The sequence below is a fragment of the Cajanus cajan genome, chromosome 3, assembly GCF_000230855.2.
Source record: "Cajanus cajan strain Asha chromosome 3, NIPB_CcT2T_4, whole genome shotgun sequence".
Classification (NCBI taxonomy): domain Eukaryota; kingdom Viridiplantae; phylum Streptophyta; class Magnoliopsida; order Fabales; family Fabaceae; genus Cajanus; species Cajanus cajan.
The window spans coordinates 6,173,606-6,185,955 of record NC_138519.1 but is presented as its reverse complement, the minus strand read 5'-3'; the positions used below and the strand labels follow the sequence as shown (position 1 = coordinate 6,185,955).

Below are 12,350 nucleotides of genomic sequence, written 5' to 3'. Positions count from 1 at the left end.
ACACAATTCAAGTTAGTTTTTTTTTTAACAATTATTTTTTGAGCATTCAATCAAATTCTCGTAAAAAGATCGTCTTCTGGGCATGGATATTCGTTTGTGGGTTCCTTGAGTTTACGAGATTAAAATGAATCATCTTTCCGTTTGCTTGATTAATTAAACTCCTTAACCGATGCAAGTCGGTGGTGATAGCTTAGCAAATTCACGCATTTAGATGTTTCAGAATTTATGGATAACCACTTAACCAGATGATCGTTATTTAAACATGATAAATATTGCATGATGATGATCAACACTATTGCTATATTTTGTGGCATGAAAATATTTTATAACTATATATATGTCCAACTTAGAGAAAAAAAAAAGTGGAAAATTTGTTAGCCATAAAGCAGCGGTCATGTCATGTTACATAATTCATGTTTGAAAGTACTCTTCCAAAGGTACAATTAGCTACATTCATCAGGCATGATTAACAGAAGCATTGGCATTGAAATAGAATAAAATGACAGTTATCGTATCCTCAGGGAGAGTTTGAAGGCTGGAATCTTACTCCAGGCAAGTATCTTGTGACAAATTCTCGTGCCAAAGCTTGGAGTTCCCTATCCTCGAGTTGTTGATCTGATGGATTGAAAACATTACTTAATTCTAACGGAAGAATTGGATCAAGGTGCATAGGGGCACTTTGCAAGTCAGCATTTGATGCCAAATGATCTGAGGAATGAAGAGTTAGTGGTGATGATGTTTGAGGGTGTGGAAGAGGAGCTACTTGCATTGGCATGCGCATTGTTGCTAGACGGGCCTGGACATAGGTTAACTCAGCTTGCAAGTTCATCACCTGCACAAATATTCAAATTAAGATATAGCAAATCATTTTGTGTTCTACCCTATTTGAGAGTTTGTCATATCTATAGTTTGTTTCTGCAATTTACTAGTTAAAAAGTGTAAAACCAACTTCTTGAGTTAGAATGAAACTAGTTTCTTTATTATATTACTATTACCATTACTATTCTATATATAAAAAAAGGGCAGTGAAATTCTAACCCATTTATAATTAAGTGATATCAGTTGCACCTCAATTAAACAATTACCATGCATATAGTGATGTTATGAATAATATCTGACAACTTAATAATTTTGTAGCCATATTAATAGAGCAAATTTTCTGAAGAAAGAGATTAACTGATCATAAAGTGCTTTTACCCAATCATTGAACAGAAACAGACCAATAGTAAAAGAATGTCAGAGATAAAGAGATAATGATTATGGCTACTTACCTGAATCATGTGCCGGCATTTTAATACAATTTGACATACTCCAAATTATACATGCATATGAAGAATATTCTCATACAGTGTTAAAAGATAAACTTAACCTTCAATATTTTATTCTGACTGTTACATTTACGTGGTTTGTTTAATTGCAGCTAGAATAGAAGACAAAATCGATCTTATCCAAAACAACTTTTCCTTTCCTCTCAGAGGCTAGAGAATCTAGAAGGGATTACTTAATTGGTAGTATTTGGTAGCTAATCACATAGGGAATGGAATTCTGCCTAATTAAAGATGAGTATGCGTATCTGCCCAATAATGGCCACGAAATGAGAACAAAAACATAGTTTTTGTGTGCTGCGTGCAAGTGTTAAATTACTATTTCCTCTATGCTTAATCATAGCCTCACAAGCTTCATGGATGAATATGAAGAGAGGTTCTGACAGTCAATTATTGCATCTTAGAATTTAGATTATACTTGACACATTCTAAGATAAGGAAAAGCTTGTTGCTATTGTATCACGCATCAACTTTATCTAGTAATAAATAATTACCTTAGCACATAGACTTGTCAAAACAACATTGATATATATATATATATATATATATATATATATATATATATATATATATATATATATATATATATAATATGTAGGTTCTGCTGTTCTATAACTTACAACATGCATTTTATAATAAATAAAATTTACAACTTTATATTCTTAATTTTAATTAAGTAGAATAAGTTTATAAAGTTTCATACAATTTCAAAAACTAAATAGTAACACAAATTTTAATGTATAATATAATATTTAAAATATATCACTACAACAAAAATTATTTTTAACGACAATTGTTTAATTGCAATAATTTAATTGCCGCTATTTAATTATATAATAAAAATATTAATGGCTAATATATAATAGCCACTAAAAGTGTATTTATATTACACTAAAGTTTATTATTAGCGACAATTATTTATTGAAAAAAACTAGTCCCACATCGATTAGAGATAAGATAATTAAATAGTATATAAGTGAGTAATAACTATCACCTTATAAGTTGATTTATAGGGTTGAGTTAGACTTTTAATTCACTATAATAAATTAATATCAAATCACCCACTATTACCAAGTTTAATAGTGTTATAAAACAATTAGAGAACAACTTTCACCTTATAAATCTCACATCTCTTAAGAGATAAGACAATTTAAAAAATATATAAATAGAAGACAACCCTCATCTTACAAATCTCACATCGACTAGAGATAAAAAAAATGTATATAAGTTATGAATTTAGAAAAGAAAATTATAGGAATAAATTATTTAAAGTTTTACTAGCAAAAAATAAAAGTCACTAAATGGATGGAAATGAGACAATTGAAAAAATAACTTTTAATAGCCTTTAAAATGGCTACTAAAATTGCCACTAAAAAAAAATAAGTTTTCCCGACAATTTAGTAGGTCTTTACCAGCATTTTATATAAATGTCGGTAATGGTATTAGTGACACTGGGTACACCAGCCATTATCTAAATGCTGGTAAAAAAAATAATGACCATTTATATGGTCGCTAAAGAATAAATTAATTGTCACAAAAACCTAATTTTAATGTAGTGTATGAATGTTTAAAGTTAAGGTGATATTGTATAATTTCATGGATAAACCGATGACATTTACCATTTGTAAATAAAATAAAAATATTAAGTGTATAAGTTCTCCAACATACACAAAATTAAACTCAACAATTACATATCTCAACCATCTTATATATGCGTTTTGTGAAACTCCTATTGGTTAGAATAGTATAGCGAAGCACGTGAAACTGAGTTAAGTGATTTATAAAGTGAAAAGTTAGTAAACTATTTTTTAATCTTGGTTATGTACTGTTTTTATAAACACAGTTATGAGACTAATTCCTTATACAAGAGGTTGCTAGGTAAAGTCTTCCACCCTCCTTATCCAAGATTCAAATTCAAATTAACTCTTAACATTGTAGATTGCAGTAAAATCAAAATTATTTTCAGCAACTCAACTAATAATAACTCATTGGTTGGACTAATAGTTCAGTATGGTAACTCATGAGTTGGTCAGCGTGCTAAATATAATAACATGGAATATATATATACAAGCGTGTGGATTTTAAATTTTTAACATATAATTGAGACAATGTCCAACTATTCAGCGGTTATTACGTTAAAAAAAGTTATTAACACCACCAAATTTCAATTAAAAAATCAGATATCAATCCTAGTTAAACAAAGGTTGGACTAAAAATTTCTCAGAAATCAAATTTAAAGAAACTATTGGAATATTAATTCACGTGAAGGATAGACATCTTCATTAATTTCAGCTAATTAATTTATTTAATACATTGTAAATTAAACATTGATTACCATTTGCTAATATACTAATGTGTACCATAAATTACGTGTTTGAAAGTCAAGACTAGAAATATTTGAATATTATTTCTCGAGCTGCTAATTGCGTTTGCTTGGTAGCTCCGGCAAGCAACAAACAAGCCTCTATAGTCAGCTCCACCAGTTGGCGGCTACCACCACCACCTCTCTCTTTATTTAAATATTAATTATTAACATGAATTTCACAAAGTCTTGTACATTTATTGAGAACCTTATTTTCACAACACATGAATTTCAGGTGCCCAAATTTTTATGCTAAATCTAATCATGTAAACTTATTTGGGTAGGTTTTCTTATACTAGCATGGTAGTATTAATTAGAGAGTAGTTTAGTATAGTGCTTGATTATGCAAATATGGGTACCTTGGAATCACAAACCCTACCTACACTCATAGGGGCGTCCTAATTAAGTAGTGTATGGCTTCCATAGAAAAATTGTCCAAAAGCTAACAAACGTGTCAAAGCAAACAGTACATTGTACAAACTATAATATTATCCTAAATGGTAAGATCTTGACCTACGAGGAATGCAAAACAGTGATACTTGTCAAAGCGACTATACAATTGAGAGTACAATGTAGGACTAATGCACACCATGGCGCATGTTAGCATGATCTCTAGCAGTTGTGCGTTTAATTAATCCCTATTCATCTTCTTCCTTAAAATAAAATAAGCGAAGCCTAATGTAGTGGTGAATGATTGATCTAGCAGTGTATGTGAACTAAGGATTCAAGAACAAGCAAGTTAGCATTAGTACTATTCCCACATTCGGTTCATAGTTTAAAAAACACAAGGAATATAAAAAGAAACAATAATAAATAGAAAGCATGATAATATCAAGAGGGTATTATTAATCTGCACTCTCTTAACTTTGACAGGCCTTCCTAGTTCAATTTAATTATTCCGGAGAAATAATCTTTTTTAACAGAAGATTTTTGAAAAAAGTTAAGATATTGTTTTCTAAATTTAAGTAGCTGACAAACATGCATTATCTGGTGTTTACTGAGAAATGCAACAATCCGAATCTCCAACAAAATAACTAAACCCTTGCTGGATTTGCTTCTATATTTTTGTACACATTAAGAGATCTATGATGACCAATTAGAAAGAAAACGAGTATAATATCAAGAAACTTACGACAGTCACTGTCATGCATCCTATTCAACTAAGTGAACTAAACCTGAGTAATGCAATGAGTATATAATGAAGGAGGGAAAATAAATAAAGGAGTTATGAGATGGATATACCTGTTGTTGAAGAGCAAAGAGGTGAGCAACACAACCATAAACGGGGTCTCTAGTCCTAGCAAGAGCCTCATAGCAAAGGGTAACAACAGCATCAAGACGTTTGTGTGCAGGGATTCTCATGAGTAGCTTAGAGGCATTGCTAGCACCAAACACCTTGTGCACCGCAGCAAAATGAGCCGTTCCTTGGTCGGAGTCAAAGTATGGTGCGAAAATGCAACCCTTCACACACTTTCTCCTCAGAAACTTGCAGGCACCACAAGGCCCACCTCGCTCAGTTCCTCCACCGATCTTACCCCCACAATCCATTATCTCAAAGGTTTTGTGGGTCAGCAATTGGAAAGATATATATAATGAGGGTGTGATGAGGGGTTACTTGCTAACTTGATCTTGATTTGATGTGGAGAGAATGCTTTTGGTGGTGGGTCACTCACTTGAGATGGACTAGCCTTAATTTGGCTTATCCACACTTTGATTTCAGTAATCCTGTTTAGTGCCTTTTAATTAATGACAAGTATATGAATGGAAGACGCAATTTCTTAAGTCTTTTTTACTAGTCTTATTTAATTGAAGTAAAAGCTCCATTCATAATAAAGAAAATAATTATTAAAATTTAGTATATATATGTACCGGCAAGCAAATTGTAGGTTTGAGTTTATTTACACTCAATTCTTTTAATCAAAATTTTGAGTTTAAATATTAATTATGAAAGAAAAAAATTTGGTTGAAAAAAGAAACTCTATCATAAGTAATCAGTCAAATTTTTTATGAAGATTATTAATAAAACATGTATAAATACTCTATAATCTATACCAATCAATTATATATATATATATATATATATATATATATATAAATAAATAAAGAAACTCTAATTAATAGAAGAACAATATATAAAAAGTACTATAAATATACATCTACATTTTTTAATCTCATTTCACTTTGTTTTATCTTATTATTCTCTCACTTTTTAATCAAATCATCTATTATACATTTATTACTTTTTTCCCTCTGCCATTTCTTTTTATCATCTATTTGTAACTCAATCCATGTCATCCCATTATAAGATGGACAAATATGATCATAACTCAAACAAATTAAAAAAGGTGAGAAACACTTTTGAGTTTTGTAAAAGAAAATTCCGAAACGGGAAACTTTTATTTTTGTGTATTCTTATGGAATAGTGCTATATAAACGCGTGTATATTTTTTTTTTCTATTACATCATCTCACTTGCTACCTCTTTTCTTCTATTTCATTCTCTAGCTCTTTATGTGTTATGGCACATGAGTATGTGTATTTCATTTTATATGAACAGAAAGTGTTTTGTTAGGGTTATTAAGCTAATAGTGTTTTTTTGTGTTGTGGGGGGCTGAATTTGGTTGAAAGTTTGAAACTTTAAAGCCACGCAAGCAAGATGAGAAGGGAATATAGGAAAGAAAAGGGCTTGCGTGAAGCAAACACAGTGCACAACATGGTGGTGGTGAGTTTAGTAGGTGATGACAGCAGCATTGCCACGTGGCAGAGAGCATGTTAATGTTTCTACAGCACGTGGGAGAAACATCCTAATCCAATCCTTTCAATATCCTAGAATTCTCTCACTTGTCACCTCCCATTCTACTTAATTTCCTGTTCCTCTTCCTCAAAATGACACAAAGCAAACCATGAAATATGTGAGTTACTATTGGTGCCCTGTGCTTCTGGTAATAAAGTTACACTTTCTTTCACCTCGTACACATTTTCACACTGCCACCTCCTTATTTTTCTGTCTAGTACGAGATTGTTTTCCCCCGCGACAACGCAAGTGTTCCGTCTTTCACCTTTTTCAATAGTTTTTGATGTGTGACATATGCTTAAACATAAAGTATTTGAGTATTTAATTTGCTTTCTCTTATCATGATGGAAAACTAATTTATTTTAAAACAAAAGATGAAGAAGCCATTTTGTCTCACTCATGTTACACCTTTCTTAACACGATTATTAATTATAGTACACTCAAATTTTATATCGGCTTCATATTTTCTAACAAGTTGTTTATTTGGTATTTTATATATTTTTTCTTTCTAATTTGATAATTAATGAAAGGTATATAATTTGTAATTATTCAAAAGATGACAAACATTTTTAACTCATTCTTACAAAATTCGTCACAAAAGTGAAAAATATTTTTATTTCCATACTTTTTATTGATGCTATTTTCAAGATTTAATCTTTCCCAATAAATTTTTTATATCCAATAATATTAGATTTTATATGTAAATAAATTATAAATAATCCTTTTTAATAATATAATATAGGATAAATGAGATTTGAATTTTTCTCGTAGGTATCGTAAATTCATTAGATGGATTTAAAAGTATGTTACTATGAAGAAAAAGACAAAATAAAAGAATGTGACTTACGTACGATGATTTGCTCATGTAGTAGATTCCCATTATTAAATGATTCTCAAGTATAATTATACACTTGCAAGTTTATCAATAGTGACATAATACAGCTTTGATCGAGCAGGAACTATCTTTCCTATCGCCAAAACTTTCATTAAGAAAAAGAAAAAGAGCATCAACGCATCCACTTAGAAAGCGCATGTTAACCTAATATAATAGAGGGTATGCATACACTAAACAAGAACATTTTAGGCACAGATATTTTACTCAGATATATTGTTTGGTTGGGTTTTTGGGCCATTAGTTATGAACCTATTTTGTACCCGTCTACCTTCTTTATAATCTTGCTAAATTTTCTATTAGGATTGGGCCCCATTTTTGTTTTGTTGGACTTGGGTGGCTACAATTACAAGATATTAAGCTTAATTTCTCCATTAGCTAGCTGGTCCTCATTTTCCATTTCTCAGTCCTTTTCTTCTTCTTCTCTTGTCCTACTTATTATATATATTCTCATCGTTCTATTCATTTTGGAAGTTGGCACATGTACAATTTTCTTTTGGTCTAAGTGCTAAGGGTAAATGGGGGAGCTTGTTATTCTACTAGCATAAGATTAGTGAGTGCATAACAATATTAATATTAAGGGCTGAGCTCTTCCAACAATATATTCTTTATAAACTAATTCAATTATTCTTATTAGCCTTAATAAATAAATATTTATTTGTTATATATATAGGATCAAAATTCAAAATAGTAGTTTGTAAAAATATATGAAAGGAAAGTGTATAATTTTAAGGATATTTAAATTTAAATAATGTAGCAAAGTGAAGTGAAGGAGAAGACTAATTAAATGTGTGTCAAAGTGAAGTGAAGTGACTAGGAAGCACAAAAAAACATGGTTGATGTGATTACAGCACATCAAGTTACAAGACGGGGGAAAGGACCCACCAACACCAATGGATTATGAGAAGAAGGTTAGGACTGTGCTTAGAGGGAACTAGAAAGAAGGAACATGGTGATGTGCATGAGTCTGTCTCTAAGGACCTTAGGTTCAGTTTTCACTGTCTTTCTATCCAATCCATCTATATATACAATACAATTAGAATATTTGTTATAGATCCATGTACTCATCTTGTGTTTTCATTTCGTTACCAGTAACCACTCGATGCCTGTGAAATGGATTTTTTTTTTTTTTTTTTCACAACTATATATGTTGAATATACATTTCATGCTGCCCAAAATACAACTTTTGAATATTCTTTAGTATATACGAATTATTCTTTTCAGTATAACTTTTCATAATCAATTTCTTCAAGGAATTTTCGAAAATTATGAATTATATATATATATTGAGTACACACCCAACTTTTTGCAACATTTAGCTGCAAAATAATATCATTATTTTCTCCATCAATTTTTAATTTCTCTCAAATATCTAAAAGTTAGAAAATTGCATAGTTTACCACGAAATTAAACTATCATGCTTCACTACTCTAGAATAATTTTGACTACGAGTAGTATAATAGTCCTAATGACATTTAACTTAAATAATTTCACATTTGATATACAAGTAAAGATGTATCGTAATTAAATTCATCTCATTAATTATTCACCAAATCAAAAACAAAATATCATCAATTAATGTACCATTTCCTATCAAACAACGTTCAAAATAAGGATCCAACATTATAAAAATTAATTTCGATAAAATTGATTTTAAATAATTAATAATAAAAGAACTAAATAAAATGTCTTTAGAAATGTTATTTTAAAAAAAAATTACTATGATTGATAACATACAATTGTTTTCAAGGTAAAAATAAAATATACAAATTTATTATTGTGTTTTGAAACAGTTATCGGGAGTTACTATAGTGCCCTTATATAAGGGGTTGTTTTGTTTTGAAACAATCAATTTTTTTTAACCAATAAAAATGAAGCAATGTGTGATTTTTTTTTTCTTTTTTTCACCTTTAACTTTTTTTTTCCTCTTCTAAGTGATGTGTTTTTGGCAAACAAAAATCAAAATCAACTTTCTCTTTCTTCTGATTAAAGGTTAACTTAAGGATTTCCAATTGTTCTATAAAAATAAACATAACAACAAACAAATCACATAATAAGATTCTTTTGCTGAAGTAGAAGGAAATTTTGCGAATCTTTTATTTAGTCTCCTCACAATACCTCTTGGATTTATTTTTGAACCTTATGAATGCAAATAATTCTTGAGAAATATTGATAACTTATACACAAGTGAAAAATCTCATTTCATCATGGTTCATAGGATCATAAAAAATTTACTTACTTAATCCAAGGGAATTTTGCTAAAGTAGAAGGAAATTTTGCGAATCTTCTATTTAGTCTCCTTATAGTGTCTCTTGGATTTATTTTGAACATTATGAATGCAAATAATCCTTGAGAAACATTGATAACTTGGACACAAGTGAAGAATCTCATTTCATCATGGTTCATAAGATCATCAAAAATACACTTATTAAATCCAAGGAGTTTCATATATATATATATATATATAGAATTTTTTTAAAAAAAATATGTTTGAAAAAAGATAAACTTGCCGAAAATCAAACCTTCACATACTATATAATAAAAAATCAGAATTTCCTAAATCCTTTAAATTTATAAGGGCATGATAAAATTTCTCTAATTTTTAATATGTCAACGTATTGAATATGTTGGTTTAAATGGATTAAATTTGAATCACTTAAGGTTTTGGATTTGAATTTTATAAATGGAAAAAAAAGGCGATTGAGAAGAAAGATCTCTTTAAAAGTGATTAGGAAAATTTTTTAACAAAGCCATATTTAATAACTAAAAGAAACAAATATCCATCCTTGTGTATTTACTATTTTTGATAGATATTAATCATTATTTTTAATAATAAATACTTTGTATTATTATTATGATAACAAAAATAAAATAAAAATTTAATTTTTTTTGAAATAATTAATATTATTAAGGTTATTATAAAGAAAATAATTAATATTACCTTAAAAAATTAAAAAGAAAATTTTTTTAAACAATTTTTTTCTCCTTATATAACAGTTATTATTGTACTAGAGGAAATGACACACTACTATTGTGTCTAGTAGAGAGGAAAGAAATTGGTAAAAAATAGAGTGAAGAAAAAAAAAATAGAAAAAGAAAATAGAGTAGGAATTTGATTGAAGAGAAATAGGTAAGAAATAAAGTATACATAAAAGATAGAAATAAATAGATATAAATAAATAAGTGGATGGGGTCCACTACCATTTAATTTCTCACACTCTTATTTTTTCTCAACCAAATAATCTCATTTATTTTCACTCTCCTATTTCCATTCTTTCCATTCCATTTTTTTTCTACCAAACAAGACATACGTGCCTTTGTATTTTAAAAATAAAAAAGAAATAAAAGAGTAAAATAAAAGAAAAAGAGTGAAGAAAAAAAGTAAGCATTTATTACTTTTTTAACAAATGATGATAGTTATATTGCTTTCAAATTTTATCTTTTAATAACTAACAAATAATAATATGTTATTGATAAAGGAAAAAAAATGTCAAAAATAAATACATCATAACACCCTAAGTTATTCTAACTTAATTAATTATTTACTTATTTATTATAATATAAGAATGATACCTATTACTATTTTAATTATTATTATTAACACACACACACATATATATATATATATATATATATATATATATATATATATATATATATATTACAACATTTACTTAAAAAAGGAAAAAAAATAGAAATTAGATATCACAACCATATAAAGATAGAAGTTAGATTTTATAGATACAGTTATTATATTTTTTTAAGTATAAATAATCAACATAATTTAAGAAGTATTTAAAATAAATTTGACATTATTTTGGAAATTTTTTTAAATAAATCATTTACAAATAAGAAAATAACATACTAAAATAAATTAAAAAAGACACATATATCATACATAAAATGTTTTAAAAAATAAGATAACTAAATAATATATTAATATTAGTTAGATAACATAAAATAAATAAATAAAATGAGATTAAGAATATCTCACAAAACAATTATGATTATATGTTTTTAAAAGGTTACACTAAATGTCTTCCTCCTACCTTAATGATTTGAGACAATAGAAGTAAGACTTTAGTGTTATTTTGAAATCCTTAAAAAGAGCTTAGTGCCAAATTTATTTTTGAAATGCTTGAATTTTACTATCTCTCGAAACTCTTCTTTTCACTTAGTAGAAGTATTTTTAACATTTGATTCTTCTACCAATGATAACTTATTTTATAGACATTTTGTAATGATTGTTTATAGTTAGTTTTTAATTTCAATTACTCATATTTCATTGATTTACAATTTTTTTTATTTTTTTCTTATATAATTACTATACTCTATCACTTTTCTGATCATGGTTATTCAAAATTTTACATTTCTTTTCTTTCTTCTTTTTGATGCTCTATACACTTTATATTTGCCCACCTACATGTTCATATAACTAAACTCACTTGCAGTCTCTCTCTCTCTCTCTCTCTCTCTCTCTCTCTCTCTATATATATATATATATATATATATATATATATATATATATATAAGAGTTATAATAACACTGGTGTAACTTTTATTAAGTATTACACCGCTCAATAATTTTATATTAAATGTGAATTTTGTAAATCCAATCGTTAGATTAAAAGTTCATATAACTTTATATATGTATATCAAATTTTGTTAAAATTGAACAAGAACTTGAAGGTAATCGAAGTGTTCATATTTTATTATATTTTGAAATGTATATATTACGTACGTCAATTTTTTTTTTACAAGAATGGAGTATCTAATCATCTTAGATTAAAAGAAAATTTTATATATATGATCTAAGAGTAAAGAACTTTCAATCTAACCGTTATATATACAAAATTCACATTTTTTTAGTAAAGATAGGAAAAATTACAAAGATGGTCCCAGTGAAGATTAAACCTAGGTCTTCATGCTTCTAACTACCACAACCCTTCCCCACCCAACCACTAGGCTAACCCTAGTG

The 12,350-nt window shown here is 28.1% G+C and overlaps 1 protein-coding gene across 1 annotated transcript; it reads right to left on the bottom strand.

The window, feature by feature from the left end:
* Positions 1–346: 346 nt before the first annotated feature.
* LOC109802992 (LOB domain-containing protein 19) lies at positions 347–5,382 on the bottom strand. Its single transcript, XM_020364438.3, has 2 exons — positions 4,930–5,382; positions 347–832 (listed from the first exon to the last, which is right to left on the bottom strand). Exons 1-2 carry the CDS (start codon positions 5,233–5,235, stop codon positions 518–520), a joined length of 621 nt encoding a protein of 206 aa, XP_020220027.1. The 5' UTR covers positions 5,236–5,382; the 3' UTR covers positions 347–517.
* Positions 5,383–12,350: the final 6,968 nt, after the last annotated feature.